Source organism: Vipera berus (assembly GCF_964194415.1).
Source record: "Vipera berus genome assembly, chromosome: 3".
NCBI lineage: Eukaryota > Metazoa > Chordata > Lepidosauria > Squamata > Viperidae > Vipera > Vipera berus.
In genome coordinates, this window is record NC_138204.1 from 101,688,777 (window position 1) to 101,712,729 (window position 23,953).

General features: G+C 41.8%; 1 protein-coding gene across 2 annotated transcripts in view; it reads left to right on the plus strand.

Annotated features, from left to right (window-relative positions):
* Positions 1 to 23,953, plus strand: part of BRINP3 (BMP/retinoic acid inducible neural specific 3) — a gene marked incomplete at both ends in the record, with an annotated part of 482,128 nt that overhangs the window by 270,338 nt on the left and 187,837 nt on the right. The window contains one exon of one of the 2 annotated variants that reach the window (XM_081324366.1): positions 5,432 to 5,622. The exons of the other annotated variant lie outside the window; for it this stretch is intronic. Within the exon in view, the coding sequence (XP_081180492.1) occupies positions 5,432 to 5,622 (191 nt within the window). The remainder of the gene's footprint in view (positions 1 to 5,431; positions 5,623 to 23,953) is intronic. 2 annotated transcript variants of the gene reach the window in all.

Sequence of the window (23,953 nt, forward strand, 5' to 3'; positions counted from 1 at the left end):
CACAGAGAACGCCCTTCCCCTGGAAATAACCCACCGGCATTCATTAACCGGCAGTACCCTGAGAAGGCCCTCCCTGTGGGGGCACACAGGACGATGGGAAGATGATGCCGGCAGCAGGTGTTCCCTTAGATAGTCCGGATCCAAGCCATTTAGGGCTTTATAGGTCATTACCAGCACCTTGAATCTCACCCAGAGGGCAACCAGAAGCCAATGTAGCTCACAGAGAAGAGGTGTTACACGGGAGTATTGGGAAGCTCCCATTAAAACTCGCGCGGCTGAATTCTGCACCAGTTGAAGCCTTTGGGTGGTCCTCAAGGGCAGCCCCATGTAGAGGGCATTGCAGTAGTCTAACCGGGAGGTCACAAGCGCATGAGTGACTTTATGTAGAGCATCTCAGTCCAGATAGGGACGCAACTGGCGCACCAGGCGAATCTGGGCAAAAGCCCCCCTGGTCACGGCTCCTATATGATCTTCCAAACTGAGTCTTGAATTCAGGAGGACGCCCAAGTTGCGAGCCCTATCAACGGGGGGTAATACCTCATCCCCTATTGTTAATGATGGAGAAGGCTGGTCAGCCCGAGATGCCGGTATGAACAGCCACTCAGTCTTGTCAGTATTGAGATGAAGCCTGTTTCTCCCCATCCAAACCCGGACCGCCTCCAGGCAATGGGACATCACGGTGAGGGCATCACTGGGTTGGGTCGGGGTGGAAAGAAAAAGTTGGGTATCATCAGCATACTGGTGATATCCCACCCCGAAACCACGAATGAGCTCACCCAGCGGCTTCATGTAGATGTTGAACAGGAGGGGAGAGAGGACCGACCCCTGAGGGACTCCACAAACGAGAGATCTCGGGGTGGACCTCTGTCCTCCCGTCAACACCGACTGCGAGCAGCTCAGGAGGTAGGAGGAGAACCACTGTAAAACAGTGCCTCCCACTCCCAGCCCCCTGAGACACCACAGTAGGATACCATGGTCGATGGTATCAAAAGCTGCTGAAAGGTCTAATAGGACTAGGACAGAGGAACAACCCCTGTCCCGAGCCCACCAGAAATCATTCACCAGTGCAACCAATGCCATCTCTATGCTATTCCCAGGTCTGAAACCCGATTGGTACGGGTCGAGATAATCAGTTTCCTCCAGGAACAGAGGATGCTGATGAGCTACCACACTCTCAACAACCTTCACTAAAAAGCGAAGGTTGGAGACAGGACGATATTTATTCAAAATCGCCATGTCCAGGGTGGGCTTCTTGAGGAGGGGCCTCACCACTGCCTCTTTCAAGGCAGAAGGGAAAACACCCTTGCTCAAAGAAGCAGTTATTACTGCCTGGAACCAGCCTCGTGTCTTCTCCCGGGCTGCATAAACCAGCCAGGAGGGGCACGGGTCCAATAAACAGGTGGTAGAGCTCAGCCTCCTCATGATCCTGTCCACCTCATCAGGGGTCATAGGATTGAACTCAGTCCAGATAACACTTTCAAGACCACTCGAAATCTCCCTGTCAGATTCTGTCCAGTCAGAGTCCAAACCGGCCCGAATCTGAGCAATTTTATCCACAAGATGACGACTGAACTCCTTGGCCTGTCCCTGCAAGGGATCCTCCCTCTCTTCCTGATGAAGGAGGGAGCGAGTAACCTGAAACAGGGTGGCTGGGCGATTATCTGTGGACGCAATGAGGGTAGCATAGTAATTAGACTTTGCCGTCCTCATTGCAGCGAGATAAGACCTTGTAAAGGCTCTTAGTCGCAATCGGTCAGGCTCAGATTGGCTGGATCTCCAACAGCACTCTAGACCCCATCTCCGACGTTTCATCTCCCGGAGCTCTGAAGAAAACCATGGAGCCTACCGGGATCTGCGTTGGGTTAGGGGTTGCAAGGGGACAACATGGTCGAGCGCCTCAGTGGCAGCCCTTTCCCAGGCATCCACTAAGGCGTCGGCTGAGCTGTCAATGAGGGAGATAGGAACAGACCCAAGCGCCATCTGGAACCGATCTGGGTCCATTAGGTGCCTGGGGCGGAACCACCTGGTCGGTTTCTTAGCTCAGCAGCGGGGGGTGACATAGCGGAAGATAATGATCGGACCATGACAGGGGGACAATAGTTGGTAAGCCCCCTCTCAGATCATCCAACCATTGTCTAGATAAGAAAACCAGGTCGAGAGTGTGACCCCTCCCGTGAGTCGGACCCTGAATTACTTGAGTCAGGTCCATGGCCGTCATGGAGGCCATGAACTCCCGAGCTAACTCTGACGATACTCCCAGAGAAGGCATTATTAAGGGGATTATAGCCTGATCTTAGGAGGGAGGGGTGTTTTGTACTGGGCTTTTGGATATCACACCACGTGCGTTGATGGAGGGCTAACGGCTCTCCAGCAACCCAGACAGGCTGTCTCCAGTCCTGCAATTGGTCAGCCTCAGGCAGCAAACGCGGGTTCAATCCTATTGGCTGGTACCATAGGGCTTGGCTATATATTGGGGGCTGGAAGCGGCCCAAGCTCAAGTACAGTTCCATCAAGAATAAAAGAATGAGTTTCTCTGTACTCAGCCTTGTGTCTTCATTCCTGCTAACCAGAACCCACAACATAACATTGCTAATGGAAAATGAATGTAAAAATGGGAAAAGAACTTCTAAAATAATGAAAAATTATGATGCAGAAATGTATAGAGTTATATTAAGGGCAAGTATGTTTGGTGTAATAAGCTAAAAGAGGCTATAGCCGAGGAGAAAAAATATATGCCAAGAATAAGAAAGATAATGACAGTTGCAAAGAATGCAGTCAAAAAGCTCAGGCAAGAGTTAAGATTTAAAGAAAAATGATGAGCAATAATGATTAAAATTTTTACAAAAGCTTTTGGAAGTAGATGAAGGGAATTAAACAAGGAGGCTCCAGTGGAGATAGTAAAATTAAACGATAGAAATGATTCTGAATGAAACCATAGGGAAACATGCTGTATGTTGGAAAAGCATGAGACTGTGGTATAGGTAGACTAACGATGGAGGAATATTACATTCCAACTATGGTTTGCTTATGAAGTGACTGTACAATTTATTTAACATGTCTGATCACTGGAATAATGAAGGTTATTGCTCCTTTGTACAAAAGGAGGCAAAATAAGTTGTGCAGTCATTGTGTTAAGAAATGCCTGGGCAGAGGTTTGGTCAAATTCTGATGAAAGGGAAGAAGTGGCAAAAATGAGCAAAATTTGGGAAATGTAGTCTGGCTTTAAGCTGAGTAGGTGGTACATTGTAAGTTTTTTTATTTAGAAAAAGTATGGAATAAAGTGAATAGATTTAGAATGTTCTACATAAATATAAGACAGTCAGTTTGGTATAGTGGTTAAGGCAATAAACTAGAACATTGGACGCTATGAGTTCTAGTCTATTGCCTTATTTTTGGGCTTTGGAATGATCGCTTCCTCTCAGCCCAAGGCAGAAGGTAATGGCAAATCACTTCTGAAAAATCATGCCAAGAAAATTGCAGAGGTGTATCCAGGTAATTGTCAGAAGTCAAACTGACTCAAATATGGAAGTGGAGGTTGGTTGCTGAATGCAGTAAGAATTCTGTATAAAGGAAAGGAAACACATGTGAGAAGAAATTGCTGAGCAAATAATTCAACATTAAGCCCAGAGTAAGAGAAGAAGCTGTGATTTTCCCTTGAACATCCCTTGTGATGTCCAAACTAATATTAGAGATGGTATTAAATGACTTTTGATTGGGAATGTGATTATTTGTTAATTAAAAATAAAAAACTTGCAGAAACTATTAGATAAAATTATATGATGCAATGAAAAGAATTGATTCAAAAATTAATGTATCAAAGACCAAGGCAGTTTGTTTGATGAGGAAAATGAAGGGAAAAAAGTGGGGGCTGGGGGGGAGGCCAAATGGAGTTTGGACATCTTGTTAGAATATTCACTTAAGATTGGTAAACAGATGAAACAATTTGAAGTCATACAAATGCTAAAAAAAAGTTCATGTATAATATCCAATCTGTTGCAAAGAATGAACCTGCATCAAATGAAATGAAAATTACTGTTTATATTTGTGCTTGCTTTGTATATGGAAGTAAAAGTCAGGAGGCAATAAAATTAAACTGAATGGGTTGTTTAAGAAATGTGTAGAAAAAAGGGTTTAGATAAACAATGAATTTGAGCTGAACAAATGTGGATTAAATAAAGAAATGAATGGGCAGTACAAAAATGTATCTTGGAGTGGCTTGGTCATGCAAACAGAATAAACTAGAATTATATATGATATGAATGGGAATCATTCTCTTTCCTTTATGAGATGTCCATATTTGCCCAGGCAGCAATGTGTTTCCTCTTCTCTTACTGTGTGTTTTTAGTGTATTCTCATAATTAGGGATAGAGGTGTCTGTTTCTAATCATGATCAATCAGAACAGAGCTGGAAGTGACCTTGAAGGTCTTCTAGTCCAGCCCCCTGGTCAAGCAGGAGTCCCTATATCATTTCAGACAAGTGGTTGTCCAGTTTCTTCTTAAAAACCTCGAGTGATGAAGCATCCACAGTGTCTGAAGGCAAGCTGTTCCAGGGGTTAATTAACCTTGCTGATTTCACTGATGACAGCAGAATGTTAAAATGTGCAATATAAGATTGTACTATAAACTCTGCTCTTTTGTATTTGTATTTACATCACATACAACTATATCAGAGACAGAATTTGCATCGCAAAATTACAAAAACATATTTTGTCCCTTATCCTCCATTGCTTCCCTCTATAATCAGGGATCACATGTTATACTGGAATAAGACCACACAACTCTGTAGCTAATTAGATATAGTTACCATTCAGTATTATGGAAGAAACTTAAAGCAATTGCAATTCAATGGATTTCATAAGTTGCTCTGCAAGGAACTGAAAATTAGGAAAATTAATGAGCAACAAAGTTTCAGTCCACTTTTAATCACAAAGCAGAAATTTGACATAAATGAAAAAATTGACATGAAAAAGCTTTGTTTTGCAACATAACACAAATAAAAGGCATTCTAATCAAACATTTGAACAGAATGCAAGTAATTTACTCTGGGAAACTAAATCAGCTGGTTGATGATAGCTGCACTATAACATGAAACAAACCAACTGCATTATTTTTTAAAAAAAAATCATGTGTTTTTCTCTCATAAGAGATCAGTCTCCTTCCAATTTATTTGCTGCTTATTGTAAGAGGCTAATGCAGGAATAGATAGTTTAGTATCTCCTCCAGCTGAGTAATATGAATTCTAATTCTTACTATGTCTTGTGATTGAGCAATCCAAAATAACATCAATTTCTTCTTATTGAAATCCAAATGAACTTGGAGAGTTTGGATTGCTCATCCCTGATTTAGTGCTCATTTAACCTCCTCAGTGTACCAGGTGCAAGAAGAAAAATTGAACTGTGCATTTTTAAAAATGATATTTCTTTCCTTCTAGGGAATTTGGCCGTTGGAAGGTAAACAACTTAGCTGTTGAGAGAAAGAACTTTCTTGGCTCCCCATTGCCTCTTGCCCCTGAATTTTTCCGAAATGTAAGGCTACTAGGACGTAGGCCAACTCTTCAACAGATCACAGAAAACCTTATCAAGAAGTATGGGACCCACTTCCTGCTGTCAGCTACCCTGGGAGGTAAGATAATTTTCATTAAACTAGGTGGGCCTTCAGCTCAGGTACTGAAACTTTACTAGAACCCTACAGATGGTCCTCATTATCTTCATCCTCATTATTCAGTGTTTTGCCAATCTGCAGTTAGGAATATAGCCTAGGCCTCTTTATCTGCAGTAAAGTGTTTTGTATAGTCAAGGTTTCAGGTGTGTGCTTCTAATTGATTATTTTCTGAAATTCTGGAATATAACTTCCCAATTCCAAATTCTCTCATTACAGGAGTTATCTGCAATTTTAGGCTGAAAATCTCCTCAAATAAAGAGAGTGGGGTGATGCATTCATTAAAAAACCCCAGACATCAAAATTCTGATAGAGTTGCTGAAGATGAATTATAGACCAATATCGTTATTAAATGTGGATTACAAAATCTTTGCCTCAATAATAGCAGAAAGATTGAAGAGTTTTTTGATTGAATTTGTATATCCAGACCAAAGTGGATTTTTTTTTTACCAAAGAGACAAATAAAGAACAACCTAAGAATGATCTTAGATACTCTGGAATATTACAAAATGCATCCAGGGAAACAAATGGCAGTAATCTTTTTAGATGTGCAGAAAGCTTTTGATAATGTCAACTGGCAATTTATGGTACAACAATTAAACTATATGTATTTTGGAGAAAACTTTATAAATATAATTAAAACAATTTACCATAGACAAATGGCTAAAATAATTGTAAATTGAGATTTTACAGAGATTTTTAATATTTAAAAAGTACAAGACAAGGGTGTCCAGTATCTCCATTTTTATTTATTTTAACTCTGGAAGTGCTGAAATAGAAATGTTAGACAGGACCCAGAAATTAAAGGTATGGAGATAAAAGATGAAAAATATAAATTACAAGCATTCATGGATGATTTGTTATTTATATTAGAAGATCTCTTGGAGACAAGCTCTAAATTATTGACAAAGATTGAAGAATTTGGAGAAGTAGCAGGATTGAAAATAAACAGAGATAAGACTAAAGTGATAGTTAAACAAATAAAATCAGATTTGGTAAGGGAATGGCTGGTAGGGAAATGGTGGTCCAGCGTTCCCGCCCCTCCTGTGTGTCGGGCCCAAGGGGCTCGACACACAGAGAAGCACAAACGCCAGACTGCCGGCTGCCTCTTCTATCCCTTCCTGCATGTCTGACACAAGCACACACATGCACAAGGGGAGAAAGAACGCCGGACTGCCAGCTGCCTCTTCCAGCCATTCCCGCAGGTCTGACACACATACAAACATACGAGGGGGGAAACAATGCCGAACTGCCGGCTGCCTCTTCCAGCCGTTCATGTGGGTCTGACACACATACAAACGTACAAGGGGGGGAAACAATGCCGAACTGCTGGCTGCCTCTTCCAGACGTTCCCACAGGTCTGACACAAACACACACGCACATGAGGGGGGAAACAATGCTGGACTGCTGGCTGCCTCTTCCAGCCATTCCTGCGGGTCTGACACATATACAAATGTGCGAGGGGGGGAAAGAATGTCAGACTGCCGACAGTTCTACCAGCCGTTCCCGTAGTTCTGTCTCTCTCTCTCTCACACACACACACACACATGCACAAGGGGGGAAACAATGCTGGACCGCTGCCTCCCTAGCAGACCTCCCCTGCAGAATGTGCTGCCAGGAAGCCAGGTGGCCCAATGAGCACAGAGGAGCCAGTGGAGGTGGGTCAGCGCCGCCGCCGGGGCGAGGCCTCCCTGAGGCTCGCAGCACCAACAGGGTGAGGGATGAACTGGCGTGGCAGCTGTGGGGAGAGGAATCATCATGGGCTGTGGTTCAGAGTGAAAGAAGGTGGTGAGGAGCTGCAGGAGGCCGTGGCTCACTGGTAAAACCAACAGACTTGAAGATGACGCGGCTAGCCTTTCGAGGCGCCATGGACCTCCATTGACTTCCATGCGGATGCTTGGCAATTGGCGCCGAATGAAACTGCTGAAGGATGGCTTTGAGTGGCAGAGAGAGACACAGAGAGACACAAATGCATCTCCACAAGAGAGGCAGCAAGGGCAGGAGATGAGGCAGCAGTAGCTTGCTGGAAAATCAATGGACTTGGTCTCTCTCTCTCTCTCTCTCTCTCTCTCTCTCTCTCTCTCTCTCTCTCTCTCTCTCTCTCTCTCTCTCTCTCTCTCTCTCTCTCTCTCTCTCTCGCACACACACACACACACACACACAAACACACACAGAGACACAGAGAGGGGGGAAACGGGGGAAAGAAGGAGGGTGTCTGGCTTTAAGTGCAGGATGGCTTTAAGTGACAGAGAGAGGCAGAGAGACGCAAACGCATCTCCACAGGAGAGGCAGCAAGGGCAGGAGATGAAGAGGAGGTGGCGGTGGCTCGCTGGTAAACCAATGGACTTGGTCTCTTTTTCTCTCTCTTTCACACACACACAAACACAGAGAGAGAGAGAGAAAAGGGAAAAGAAGGAGGGTGTCTGGCTTTAAGTGCAGGATGGCTTTAAATGGCAGAGAGTGTCAAGAGAGGCAGCAAGGGCAGGAGACAAGGAGTCAGCCTATGTCTGTGCACACGCACAGACCTAAATGGAGGCTTTCAAACCTGACAAGCATACACGTGGATATCTGAAACCGGTCGTTGCAAAAAATAGGATAAAAAGGGGGGAAAGTGGATGTGACTATTTAAAGACCCCCCCACTTTTCCTTTCCTTCCTCCTCTTTGGCACTGTTGACTTCAGCTCCTCCAATCCTGGCTGCTCCTCGTGGTCCCTGCCTGCCAGCCACTGCATTCAACTTTTATTTGCTTGGTAGACTGGAGAGAGAGGCACTCCCCTGCTTCTTTCCACTCCTGCCATGGCAATTTCCTCAGAGCAGGGAGCAGCTGCCTGCTGGGCAAGCCCCAAAAGCTTTCTTCCTCTCTCCGATCTTGCCTTACTTGCTCGTCCTCTGATGTAGGCTTCTGCTGGGTTTCCTCAACCTCCCACCACCCATTTTATTTTAATCCCACCACCGCCTCCCTCTTTCACAAAGACTCGGAAGATTCTTCACCCCATCAGGCTCCTCTTCCGCTTCTTTGGAACCTTCACAAAAGGCAGAAAGAAGAAAGTCCCAGAGAGGGTGCAGGGTGGGGGGAGAGCAGTCTTTTCTGAGGGAGGAAAAGCCAGGACGGCAGAGCCGTCCATACCTGTTGTGTATTAATACATTATGTTTAATGATTGTGTACACATGTTAGCAGTTATGAGGTAAAACCCTTCGGCAGCTTTTGACAGCTGTCAAAAGCTGCCAGTAGCCACTGTGCAAGCGCTACTGTTTGACAGCTCTCTGTTGTCAAAACCGCCTGTAACTGCGCAGGCGCAAGACAGCTTGACAGCTCCGAGCTGTCAAAGCTCACCATCGCCGATTGGTCCGCGCTGACTAGCGGGAAACCGGCACAGCCCTGATTGGTCGCTAGTCGGCCAGCTGGGGATATAAATAGAGGCATTGCGAGACTGTTCCTCGCCCGGTTCTTGTCAATAAAAGGTTTTCGTTAGCCAGCTATCTCGTGTACTTCTTCTGCGGACGAAGCAATACCAGAGGTGGACGGGGGCAGGGCTGGTGCATGTTTTGCCTTGTTCTGTGCATGTGCGTGCGTGCACGCATGCGTGCGTACATTTTGCGGCTCCCAGGTTTTTTTGTGTGTGACGGAACTGGTTCCGAGTGGCTCTTTTGCTGTTTCAGATTGATTTTGATTTGATTGATTGATTTATTAAATTTATATGCCACCCTTCTCCCTAAGGACTCAGGGCGGCTCACAACAATAAAAAATTAAGAAACACAAAGTACAAAAATTAAAAGAGAATTAAACAATAAATATGATAAATACATGACAATTTAACCCAATAAAAGCCTAATTTAAACCATAATCTGTCCAGACCTGCTTGTTGAAATAACCAGGTCTTCAGGTCACGGCAGAAGGACTGAAGGTCAGGGGCCATCCACAGCTCCGGAAGCAGTTCATTCCAGAGGGTCGGCGCGTCCACAGAGAAGGCTCTCCCCCAGGGGGTCGCCAGCCGGCATTGTCTGGCCAACGACACCCTGAGAAGGCCGACTCTGTGGGAGTGAACCGGGCTATGGGAGGTTGACAATGGCAGCAGGTGGTCTTGCAAAAGGTTGCTGACCCCTGCCCTAAAGCAAAACAATTTTGGTTAAAAATACACATGTGTTTACAGAAAATGTTAAGAAAACATGTAGATTTTAAGTCAGAACTATTTCTTCTAGGTATAATTACACAGAACTATGACAAAAGTGTATATATTTAATATTACATGTATTAACAGCAGTGAGAATTACATTTGCACAGTATTGGAAAAATGAAGAAACACCATCAGGAGAAAATATAATTAGAAAAAAATTGGATTGTGCAGAAATGGATAGGCTTACATTGAAAATGAAAGGGAACGAAGATACAGAATATTTTCAAATATGGGATAACTTTTATAAATGGCTAGAAAAGTGGAATAGAGAGTAGAAATGGAAGTTGTATTACTATCAGTGTTAAATATGTGAACCCAGACAACATGTTGTTTATTAGGCACTAAAGATTTGTAACTATAAAAAATTCTTACAATTCTTACAAAAATATGTCTTACAATTTTGGTAAAGTAATTTCTATATTTTTCATTTTAAATAAAAGTCAAGATGATGAGAATGATGCTTTAGTGGGGAAGAGAAATTGTTGGTAGGATTGTTAATTGCAAACCAGAGCAAATTCAAGAGATACATTAAATATGTTTACAAAACTTCTGCTAAATGCGCACTTATATGAGAGTAAAACAGTATAGACTTTAAATCCTGTTTTTTTTACTTAGCAGATTCTACAACAAATGTCTTAGAACAGGGGTCCCCAACCCCCAGTCCGGGGACTGGCATTGGGCAGTGACATGCCTGAAACCAGGCCGTGCAAACATCCTGTACTGCCACAGGATGCAGGCAGTACATGAAACCACACCACCTACAGTCCATGGAAAAACCTCTCTCCACAGAACCGGTCCCTGGTGCCCAAAAGGTTGGGGCTCTCTGTCTTAGAAGGAGGAAGTGGGGGAGATGAGAGAAGAAAGACCAATGTGACTTGAGACAGTGCTTTATTGTCATTGCACATCAAGTCTCAAAGAGAACATTTCTTCCTCTACTGAAAGCCAAATATATGCTCTTTTCCACACTATTTTGAAGTATTCTAATTTGGTTTCTTTGCCTGGGTTTGGCATAAAGTGATTGATGATTGTTGTGTCAAGAGGAGGGTGAGACAATATTACCTGATAACTTCCTTGGAGATTTTTCTTTTCCTTTCCCCCCCCCCCTGATTATGGGGTACAAGGTTTGCTTTAGAGATGTTGTGTTCCATTTTTTCCCATTTTCATTTTTCCATTTCATAAGGTTGTACTGGAAAGATTATCATAATGCTTTGATGAGCTGCAGAATCTATTTCTCTTTTTGATTTATATGACATTGCTGAATGAGGTCATTTAAGGATGTGTTAAATGATTTATCACTTTGCTTCTCACATTCAGCATCACTATACGTTCTTGTGAAGTTCAGTGGAATCATAGAAATATTGTACCAGCACCTGAAATAATTACAGTTTGGATAAGAGCTAGTAAAATGAACTCACTTCAGACAAAGCAGAGGTATTCTTGGGGAGCGAACATAAATCCAAAATTTCTCATGGACAGAAATTATTTTTCAAATCTGCAAACTAGAAATGCAACTCAAGAACACAGGATACCATCTATTTTGATGTATTGGATACCATTTACGTTTCAGTAATCAAGGATTGATAGACCTTTGGGAAAATTTGGTGGAATTATGCAGCAGGAAAGATCATTGCTGCTCAGAACTGTTCATGCAAGCAGCTATCCCTCCTCAAAGTGACAATGGAGATAAAAACATGTTATCCTTTAGTGAGTGATTATATTAAAGATAATTACTGAGATTGAATAGCCTTCTGCCCGGCCATCTTGGCAAACAACCTTGAATTATAAAAACAAACAAACACTCATCTTTGGTTTGTTTTCTGCAAGCAAAGTTTCAGTTGTATGTGGAGGAAATGACAGTCCTTTCCTCCTGTTTTGGAAGGGACATGCATTTCACTGCAGTACTGATTTTATACAAGTTCTTTCTAGCTTCCTTTTGACATTTAAGATAACAACATTTTAAGCTTCATCCATTTCTTTTATAGAAAAGTACCAAATGGATTAAAAATGAAAGCATGCCACCTATATTTATGTGTTTTACAGTGGTGTGCCCAGCATGGACAGTTGAAAGTTCAGTTGTGCAAAATTTATAAAATGCTGATAAAAATATGATACTTTTTTTACAATTTCAGGCTAAGAATAAGTTGTGCCAGAAATTGCCCATTTTGAAGTGCTATACAACCAGTCTCTGACTGAAATGCGGTACCCATGAAGTTTGTACTAAAAATGTTTTGTTCGAGTTGGACTGAAAACTATTGAAACCGGAGGCATTCTTTGGGGGAATATACCACCACGTCTTCTGCATGATTCAAAATCACAGTTAGTCAAGTCATTCTTTATTTCCTCATGAAACACGGAAAGGCAGATTTTGCATTTCTTTAGGAAATGTTTTAACTCAAAAAACATGCTAATAATAATAATAATAATAATAATAATAATAATAATAATAATAATAATAATAATAATAATAATAATATAAAGTTGGAAGGGACCTTGGAGGTCATCTAGTCCAACCCCCTGCTCAGGCAGGAAACCCTATACCATTTCAGGCAAATGGCTGTCCAGTCTCTTCTTAAAAACCTCCAGTGTTGGAGCATTCACCACCTCTGGAGGCAGGTTGTTCCACTGGTTAATTGTTCTAACTGTCAGGAAGTTTCTCCTTAGTTCTAGGTTGCTTCTCTCCTTGACTAGTTTCCATCCGTTGCTTCTTGTCCTGCTTTCAGGTGCTTTGGAGAATAGCTTGACTCCCTCTTCTTTGTGGTAGCCCCTGAGATATTGGAACACTGCTATCATGTCACCCCTCACCCTTCTCTTCATTAAACTACACATACTCAATTCCAGCAACGGTTCCCTATATGTTTTAGCCTCCAGTCCCCTAATCATCTTGGTTGCTCTTCTCTGTACCCTTTCTAGAGTCTCGACATCTTTTTTACATCGTGGTGACCAAAACTGGATGCAGTATTCCAGGTGTGGCCTTACCAAAGCATTGTAAAGTAGTATTAGTACTTCACTTGATCTTGAATCTATCCCTCTGTTAATGCAGCCTAGCACTGTGTTGGCTTTTTTGGCAGCTGCAGCACACTGCTGGCTCATATTGAAGTGATTGTCTACTAGGACTCCGAGATCCCTCTCACAGTTAAGCAAGGTACCACCTATACTATACCTATGCATTTGATTTTTCCTGCCTAAATGTAGAACCTTACTTTTTTCACCATTGAATTTCATTTTGTTAGATAGTGCCCAGTGTTCGAGTCTGTCCAGATCCTTCTGTATCTTAAGCCTATCTTCTGGAGTATTGGCTATTCCTGCCAGCTTGGTGTCATCTGCAAATTTGATGAGTTCCCCATCTATCCCCTCATCCAAATCATTAATGAAGATATTGAAGAGCACTGGGCCCAGAACAGAGCCCTGGGGCACCCCACTACACACTTCCTTCCATGTAGATGCGGTTCCATTGAGGACCACACGCTGAGTACAGCCTGTCAGCCAGCTACGAATCCATCTGGTGGTAATGCTATCTAACCCACATTTTTCTATCTTATCAAGTAGTAGGTTGTGATCTACTTTATCAAATGCCTTACTGAAGTCCAAGTAAATTATATCTACAGCATTCCTCTGGTCCACTAATTTTGTCACTTGGTCAAAGAATGTAATAAGATTTGTCTGGCATGATCTGTTTTTGACAAACCCATGTTGACTTTTAGTGATGACTTTGTTTGCATCAAGGTGTTCGCTGATTTGTTGTTTGATTATATTTTCCAAAATCTTCCCAGGTATTGAGGTCAGGCTGATAGGCCTGTAGTTTCCTGGATCTATTTTTTTCCCTTTTTTGAAGATGAGAGCTACATCAGCTCTCTTCCAGTCCTCTGGTAGTTCCCCAGTGCTCCAGGATCTTTGAAAAATATAGTTCAGTGGTTCTGAGATCACATCCGCCAGTTCCTTGAGAACCTTGGGGTATAATCCATCTGGTCCTGGTGATTTGAACTCGTCTAGGCTGGACAGGTGCTCACTTACCATTTTCTTGCCTATCTTAACTTGCGTTTCTATTCTGTTTTTTATGGCACTGGTTTGGGTAGGTTGGACTGTTTTTTCCCTTTGTGTAAAGACAGATGCAAAAAATGAATTAAATAGTTCTGCTTTCTCCCTATTGCTTGTCACCTTCTTGCCACTTTCCCCCACTAATGGACCAATCATTTCCTTAACTTTTTTCTTGTTTTTTATATGTTGAAAGAAGCTTTTTTTGTTATTTTTGACTTTGGTCGCAAGCCTTAGTTCATTTTGAGCCTTAGCTTTCCTCACTTCATCTTTGCAGGCACGGGCTATTTACTGATATTCTGACTTAGTTATGTGCCCCTCTTTCCAATTCTTATACTTGTGAAATGTGTTGTCCTGTATTTTCCTGTTCCTGTTCTTGCCTCTTCTTGTCATTGATGTCTCCCAAAGGTCTTTTTTATTTATTTTTCTATCTTGGACTTTCCCCCAAAACAAAGTTATTGCAAAGCACTGGAATATTCCGAGGACTATCTTGAAGAATGACAGAAGCTCTGAGAGTGGACAAAGGTATGATGAATTAGAGACCTCTTGTTATCAGTTTACAAGAAATGGATTTTTAAAAAGACACACATTTTATTTTCTTTTTTAATTAAAAATTAAGTCTACATAAGAAAGAAAAAGTGTTTCAAGGCTACTGTGCCCTAGGCATTACCCAAGAATTACTCATATGACCTTGGGCCTAAACTGAAAAGTCTCATGTTACAAAATGCAATGTTTCAATAAATTGTTTTCTACCAACTCCTCAGGATATTTAAACTATTATGATCAGATGATCCTCTCAGAAGGTCAACTTGTCATGTAAACATTGAAAGAAAAAATAAATATTCACCTAACTCATTTCCAGTGCTCCTTTACCTTGTGGGTGATGTCTGATATGCCTTTAATTTTGCAGATACTTACACTTAATAACTATTAATCAAGATGTGTATTTATTAATGGAAGCTATATCAAAAAGGAAAATTTGGAAGCTGGTGTCTTGCAGACATCAAATGTGAAAGGAAATATTACATTCAATTGTGCCTGACTATTGAAGACTTATGAATACAGAATTGATAGGTGGCTATCAGATAGGCAAAGAATCCCAACTTATGTAGGCATCTGTCTAAAACATATAGAAAATAAAAAACTATTACACAATTTCTATACTGTCCCAGTTTCTCAACTATGGACTGTGACATAGTTTAGTTCTTAGAAATGCATGTTTATATATGCATTACATATATCTTATAATCTTTTGCCTATTGGCTTGATAGTAACTCCTTCTGGACTAAATTTTAAAATAAAGTGACCAATTTGGTATTATTAGGTATGCATGTCTTTAATTCGACATGCTTCAGAAGTTACTATACCTATGTTTGCTACCTCAAGATGAAATTATCCCCAAATTATTCACAAAAATATTTCTGTAGGAAATAACAAGGCTGAGCTTGAGGAAGGGGTTAAATGCATAATCAATCTTGAGTTTCTTTGCACCCACAAGAGATCTTGTCCAGTCCATTCTGTTGACTCTTATTTACAGCCAATTTGCTTTGACTGTTAGTAGTTTGGATTCTTGTAGAGAGCATGAGCTTGCAAGTAACTACATATTCATTTGAACTGTCTGGACTCCTGAAAAGAGTATGGTGGGTGACCTACTTACTGTTCCATATAGTCCTCCATTTATTTAATTACATGATTCAGACTTCTTCAGAAACAGTAAGGTGGTATCAGAAATTAATCCTGGGATTAGGGCTTCAAATATTCTCTATATTCTCAAATAAATGTTTGTAAAGATGTCAAATATTCTTGATGTATTTTATTGACATTTGGTCTCTAGGGACAGCAATATTTGATATCCAGTATGAACAATATATAGCAGTTCACTGGAATGTGGAACACTTGAAAGTCAACTGTCAAAACCCATTCCTATTTTATTTCATTTCATTTCTATTTCATTCCACTTTTTGTGGGTTTTGCCATATTTTCAAGGGGGAGGGAAGATATGCCTGTAGGGCTATTACTTTCACTTTCTCCATTCGCTACAATGTAATCCTTTATTTTGTTTATTGGGTCTGTATCCTGTTTTCTGCGTTATCGCTCTCTCTGAACTCTATCTTTTAAACTGTCGGTTAAGAACAAAGGAGAAAATAAGGAATGTAACATCAGTGCCTGGTTTATGTCTATGCTCTCAGAGAAAGGTGTGAAGAAGCCGCTGACCCTCACTGCTGGAGATGGGCTGATGTTATCTCCCCGGTTCCCACAATGGACTTAACACTTGGGGATTGGCTATCCTACATTGGGCGGTCGATCTATGGGGTGGGGTCCTGCTTGGGGATACTATAATCTACTATGTTGCATAGGAAATTTCAGATCCTGTCTATTATGCCTGCTATCACTTACTCTTAATAAAAGTTCCTGCTTGGAAGAAATTGTTCCAAGAGTTCTGCTTTCTTAAGATATGGGCTTGAAGTGGGTCCTGACATTAGACAGGATCTGCAATAATAATCAACCTGGAAGTAAGACCCTTACCAGGGGACTTTGCAAAAACTACAATGTCAGACACCAAGGTAGGGAAAAAGGAACCCACTGCAAAGGGGGAGCCCTCCCTCCAGCCGGCACCCTGCCAGCTGTCAGGATCCAAGATGTCCTACTCCTTGGAAGAAGAAGTGGGAGATACGTGCAGATACAAACTTTGGTGGTTGATGGGCATTGGGAAGAAAGTCGAGTGAGAGAAGAGATCAAGGAAGGTGACCCTAAGACATGGCATCCACCAACCCAGATGGAAGCAAGAAATGGAGAGATCCCTTCACCTTAGGGAAGAGGAAGGAGATTGTGCACAGCACTCGAATTAGATCCTAGAGAAAGCTATTGAACTGATGAGGAAAACCCTCGGCTCATGGGGATGAGAGTCACTCCACTACCTTGGACCGCAGCCAGAGTGTCACTGAGGGGCAATTGAACGCTGAAGTCCTGGGGTTGTCTGCTGAGGTAGCAGCCACCGTTTTGGTAGGCCCCACTCCACGCTGATCTGTAACTGTGGATCAGGATGGGAGACAACACTGTCGGCGGCGAACATACAGGTACCATCCAAAGATTCCCACCGCTGGACATGAAATTCAGGGGGGAGTCGCAGCGCTTGGGGTTCTTCCTAACCCAAGTCCTGAGCTACATGGAAGAGTACGGATGAGTCATCCCCAGCGACAAAGCCCATATCCATATCATGCAATCCATTCTTGACAGGACGGCTGCAGACTGGATGGTGAACCTACATGATTCCAACATCCCAGAGCTCTACAACTTCAACCACTTTGTGTTCTCTCTTAGAAGGTGATTTGAGGACCCCCTGGCTGACCAGAAAGCCTAGAAGAGAATCAAAATGGTTAGGCATGGCAGACGTCCAGTAGCTGACTACACACAAGAATTCCGGGCCATCGCCAACAAGCTGAACTGGCCAGAAGACATCCTCCTTAGCCATTTCAAAGATGGTCTAAACTATGACCTGTATGATGCTTGCCTGCCTAGAGGAGACCCACGCTGACTCAACGAATGTTAGATCCTAGCGGAGGAAGCAGAGATCGATCTACTGAAGAGACACTGCCGAGGAAAACCATGGGGGCCGCTCGCCTCCTGAGCTATCACGTGAACCAGCAAAACCACCAGCCACAGCCAATAAATCAACAGGCTGTTTCAAATGTGGGAGAGAGGGGTATTGTGGCTTAGAGTGATGCTCAAAAGTCCCTCCACGCAACCCAGACCAATCACCACCCAGAAAATTGGGGAAGTCCCCAGCCAAGCCACGAGAACCCACCATGAGGGCAACAGAGGCTGTAGAGTCCCCACCATATGCCCCACATGGGTAGGGAACTCCAGCCTAAACCGCAGGGGTGACAGATACCTCAGATGACAACTCAGAAGGTGAACCCTTGGTTAGTGGACTCATTGCACCCATACTCAAGACAGTGACTACTTTAGCCCCTTCCATGCCCAAAGCTGTCAAAGTAAAAGCCTTAATAGACTCCGGCTGTACCCACTGCCTCATTACTCTGACACTAGTGGGGAATGTGGGCATCCTGGTGAGGAGGCTGAGACAACCGATATCATTTGGCCAGTTATATGGGTCCATAGCAGGGGGGGGATGACAGCTACTCTAGCACTTTACCAATCCATCTATCCCTGGGGGACTACGAAGAAGACATAATATTTGTAGTGACCCCAGGCATGGAATGCCCAATGATCCTGGGGTTGGAGTGGCTAAAGAGATGGAACCCCTGGGTAAATTGGAGAACGGCAGAGCTCAATTTCCCAGAGGGGGATTGTGTGAACTTTACACACTAAAGGCCCCACATATCCTAGGAGCAGAGAAAGTGTCAGTGGAAGAAGAGAAGGGTTTACCAGAAATATGGGAAGAATACCGAGACCTTGCTGAAATCTTCAGTGAGGAATGGGCAGATGAGCTCCCTCCTCACTGACCCATGGATTGTGCTATAGAAATAAAACCCGGGGCAAAACTCCTGAAGACCAGATTGTACTCCATGATCTCTAAAGAGATGTAGGAGGTGGAAAGATTCATAAATAAAAATCTAGAAAGGGGGTTTATCGAACCTGCCAAACCCAAAATGGCTGCTCCAGTCCTCTTTAGGGAGAGGAAAGATGGCACTTTGCATTTGTGGGTGGATTACCGCACCCTGAATGCAATCAGTGAAAGTAACCTGTATCCCCTACCCCTCGTGAAGGACATGTTATCCCACATCAAAAGGAAGGATTTTTACCAAACTAAACCTAAGAGAAGTGTACTGCCGTGTTAGGATTAAGGAAGGAGACAAATGGAAGACCGCATTTAATTGTCCAATGGGATGCTACCAATTCAAAGTTTTGCCTTTTGGACTACAAGGGGCCCCGCAGTATTTATGCAATTAATCAATGAAGTGCTAAGGGAGCATTTATTTAAGGGGGTCCTGGTCTATTTAGATGACATCCTTATCTTCACTGAGTCCAAAGAGGACCATGTCGACCTAGTCAGAGCGGTTTTAAAAAAAACTGTGAGCTGCCCACCTATCTGCCAAGTTACTGAAATGTGAATTCCACCAGGAAATTATAGACTACCTAGGGTATCGCATATCCCCAAAGGACATGAAAATGGACCCCAAGAAGTTCAGGGCAGTACTAGAATGGCACCACCCTGCACAAGAAAGCAATTACAAAGTTTCCTGGGTTTCACAAACCTCTACCACCAGTTCATCCCTTCATTTGCCCAAATATCCCTGCCCCTCCCGAACTTGTTAAAAACAAATGGGGGGCCCTCAGTGAAACCCAGCCAGACATTGAATTGGACAATGGAATGCCAAGCGGCATTCAAGAGGTTAAAGAGACTTTTTTCTGCTGAACCCGTACTGAGACACCCGGACCTGGATAAACCCTTCGTAATACAGGCAGATGCAAGCGATGTGGTGGTGGGGGCTGTATTATTAGAAGAAAACAATTATGAGGCACAGCAACCATGTACGTATACATCCAGAAAACTCACTGAGTTGGAACAATGCTGGGCTGTGTGGGGGAAGGAAGCGTAAGCTGTGAGGTGGTCATTACTTATGTGGTGTCATTTCCTTGCAGGAAATAAAATCCCCTTTCAGGTCTAGACAGACCACAAACACCTGGAAGCACTAAAAGCACCCAGAAAACTCACTCCTAAGCAAGCTCACTGGTCCCAGCACTTTCACCAATTCCGTTTCACTCTCAAACACTTGCTGGGGGGAAAGAACTTCCTGGCAAATGCACTGTCTTGTATACCTCAATATAACAACACGCGAGCCACCTATTTTGAACCACTCATGCCCAAACCACAACAGGCAGCACCAGTAACCACCAAGGTCCAAGCCAAAATAAATCCACAGCTGAATAGGCAAACTGGAATCGAATTCCGGAAAACTTTAGAAACAGATGAATGGTTCCAGAAAAATAGACACATGTGCATGATCAAGGATGGGCTGCCATGGGTGGGGGAGAAGTTATATATAACAGCCACCCAGAGGGTCAATTTCATGCAGCTGTGCCATGATACAAAATTAGCAGGGCATTTTGGATTTGTAAAAACTTTTCATTTAATTAAAAGGCAATTTTGGTGGCCATCCATGGAAAAGGACATAGAAAGCTACGTGGCCAGCTGCCCAACTTGTACAACTGCCAAGAGGTTGCAAGGAAAATTGCCCGGACTGCTACAAACAGTGGTGAATCCCTCAGCCCTATGGAAGGAAATATCCATGGATTTTATAGTGGAATTACCAGAAAGCAATGAAAACACTATCATCTGGGTGGTTACAGACCTGTTCCCTTGCCAAAAGATCCCCACCACAAAAACTTTAGTGAAACTATTTGTGCAGCACATCTACAGACTGCATGGGGCACCCCAATCTATCATATCAGATAGGTGAGTGCAATTTACATCAGAATTCTGGAAAGAGTTTTTTATCCCTTTTAGGAACCACTCAGGGACTGTCAGCTAATCATCATCCTCAATGTAACGGTCAGAAGGAATGTTCGAACTCAGTACTCAAACAATACTTAAGATGCTTTATTAATTTCCAGCAAACGAACTGGACAGACCTACTCCCTTTTGCAGAAGTTGTTTACAATAATGCAGTCCACTCTAGCACAGGCTACACTCCCTTTCAAGTAGCCACTGGTCAAAGTTTCAACCCTATGCCACAACTAATCCCAAATGAACCGGCAATCCCATCACTGAAAGAATGGATAGCACAGTTACAAAACACCTAGTCAGTGGTTAGGAAAGCCTTAGACAAAGCTAGACAAGCATATAAATCACAAGTGGATAAAAGGAGAGTCAAACCTAACCATTTATTGTAGGAGAAATGGTATATTTGTCTACAAAATAACTAAAATCCCTACGGACCTTTTCCAATTAAAAGAATCATAAACCCAGTAACAGTAGAATTAGAACTACCCAAAAACCTCAAGCAAATACACCCAATTTTTCACTGTAGCTTGCTGAAAAGAGAACAGTTGCCCTTACGGCCAAAACTCTCCCCCACACACACACACCCAATCATGGTTGAAGGAGAACAATACTTTGAGATAAAAGAAATCTTAAATTCTAGGAAGTATCATGGGGCAACTCAATACTTAGTAGCCTGGAAACACCTTCCCTCATCACAAAATGAGTGGGTCCTCAAATGTCACGTCAGAGGACCCAAACTGCTAAAGAACTTTCATACAAAATATCCCAACAAGTAGACTAACCTCTATACCTGTTTTGTTTTCTCTACAGGTGGAACTCTCCTATTTTTTAGTGGGGTGGGATGTCAAAACCCATTCCTATTTTATTTCATTTCATTTCTATTTCATTCCACTTTTCTTGGGTTTTGCCATACTTCCAAGAGGGAGGGGGGATATGCCTGTAGGGCTATTACTTTCACTTCCTCCATTCGCTACAATGTAATCCTTTATTTTGTTTATTGGGTCTGTATCCTGTTTCCTGCATTATCGCTCTCTCTGAACTCTATCTTTTAAACTGTCAGTTAAGAACAAAGGAGAAAATAAGGAATGTAACATCAGTGCCTGGTTTATGTCTACACTCTCAGAGAAAGGTGTGAAGAGGTCGATGACCCTCACTGCGCGAGCTGGAGATAGGCTGATGTTATCTCCCCAGTTCCCACAATGGACTTAACACTTGGGGATTGGCTATCCCACATTGGGCGGTTGATCTATGGGGTGGGGTCCTGCTTGGGGATACTATAATCTACTGTGTTGCACAGGAAATTTCAGATCCTGTCTATTATGCCTGCTATCACTTACTCTTAATAAAAGTTCCTGCTTGGAAGAAATTGTTCCAAGAGTTCTGCTTTCTTAAGATATGGGCTTGAAGTGGGTCCTGACATTAGACAGGATCTGAAATAATAATCAACCTGGAAGGAAGACCCTTACCAGGTGTGGGCTTGAAGTGGGTCCTGACATCAACATTAAAATAATGAAAAAAATTGTTATAATTGGTATCCACATCGATAAGAAATGAGACACCTGAGTGGGAGTTAATTACAGTAAAGAGCTGTGTCTTTTGTATGAATCAGATGTTGAATCGAATCATTTCTCTGAGGGTTTATTATAGACGAGACAGATCTGCCTCAAGTGCAGACACTGTATCCCTTGTGTTCTGCTTTTTAAAAGATTTGATTAAAAAAATGGTTTCCCCAAAGAAATGTTTGTCTTTCCTCCAGTTGTACCTATATTTCCAACACCTTGTCAGTAAGAAAGGAGAGTGCCACTGCTGCATTTTGTGTTCTTTAGTAGTGCTGCCAAGCATTTATATTCACAAGCAAGAAAGCCAGCTTGACAAATGGATGTACGCTAATTTGATTTGCCTCTGCCACTTCTGTCTCCCTTGAACAACCAAAAGACCTCTATGTTCCCAGGATCTCTGTATATATGGGCACTGAAGAAGGTTGCCCATGGAAACTTAAAAGATTTTGTTGATTTTTGTTTGTAAAGCTACTTTGAGGAAATACAACCAATGGCATTTATTTCACTATGGTGATTTTTTCATGACTAAGATTTTTGTTAAATGTTGTTTCAACTGAAATGGAATATTTTTAAGTATACAAGCCAATAAACCTTTTTACTGAAAGTAAAATAAAGAGTTATGCCTTTAAATTAAGGATCGTATCTGGCAAACATTCCATCCAGGAACAGTTTAATTTTCAATAAAATGGACCTTTTGTAGTATATAGTACATACTAACATTCTGTCTATCTATCCATCTGCCTGTCTATATATATATCTAATTCATTGTATGTTATCATATTATTAAAGGTTAGTCCAGTTTATAATTATGAATAACAATTTATAAAACTGAGGAGTTGGCTTTCTAAAGTTAGATCATGTCAATATCTCATATATTATTCATTTGTTCTCTATTATTTATTTATTTTATTTATAAAATGTATTGGCCACTCCACTTACTACATGGTAACTCTGGGCATCTTACAATCATAAATTATTGTTAGTTCTATGCTTTGCAAATTATTTTTAAGTAAAAAAAGTTTGAGTTTGTTTTCATATACAGTACAACACACAACGTTTGACCCAGCCACTCTTAATAGCAAAATACCCATTTCTAATAAATGCTACAAGTAAACTTCTCCAAAATATCCTCTCTTTTTTATATATACAAGGATTTTGCAAACATATACCTTTTGTATGTGGTATTCCTAAATAATTGCTGCTCTATATGAAATGTTGAGTCAAGCAAAAAACCATCATCATAAGTGCAGTTCTGGATTGGAGAGTCTGTCCTGGCAGATTATAACAATTGGGTATAAAATAAATCTATGATTCCCCCCGTTTTAATGTATAGTTTAGCCAAATGAATTCTAATACTTATTAAAGGTTTCTATTCACAATTGTCTTGTTTTATATATGATTAAAGATATCTGATATAGAAAAAAATTCCAAATCATAGTTCATAGTATTTCCTAATGGACTTGATTATCTCAGTAAAATTCAGCTAAATATTTGCAATGGAATAAAATAGAAATACACATCTGTAGTATAGTAAATGTTGAATTAGAGGGAGAAATATTTTTATATTGTGCAGAACAGCACCCAAAGTGTGCTAAAATCTTGAAGATGGCAGATGTGATATTACTACCTTTTTGTACAGGTCTATGATGTTGATACAAGTACAAAAAGAGGCAGGACATGTACTGCAACATTATATCCACCATTGTGCAGATTTTGACTTTCCAAAACACACCTTTGTTAGGTAACTAATGCTTTCATTAATTTGGCCAATATATTGTGGCTAGCTGCTTCCCCAAAATGGATAGTTACCTTCTGTGCAATTTATGTTCCTTGCATCACTAATAACTTTACAGAATGAGAAGACAGGCTTCAGAAATATGTCTACATTAAAGCAAAAGCAAAACAAAAACAGAAAACAATTCCAAATGTTTCAATAATCAGAACATCTATTATTATGCACAATATAAACATAGGCTCCCAAATCATATTTATGAATATTTAGCTAAAGCTGTCAGCTTTTAGTAATACCTTCAATACAGGGCCTTATAATTTGCATCTTT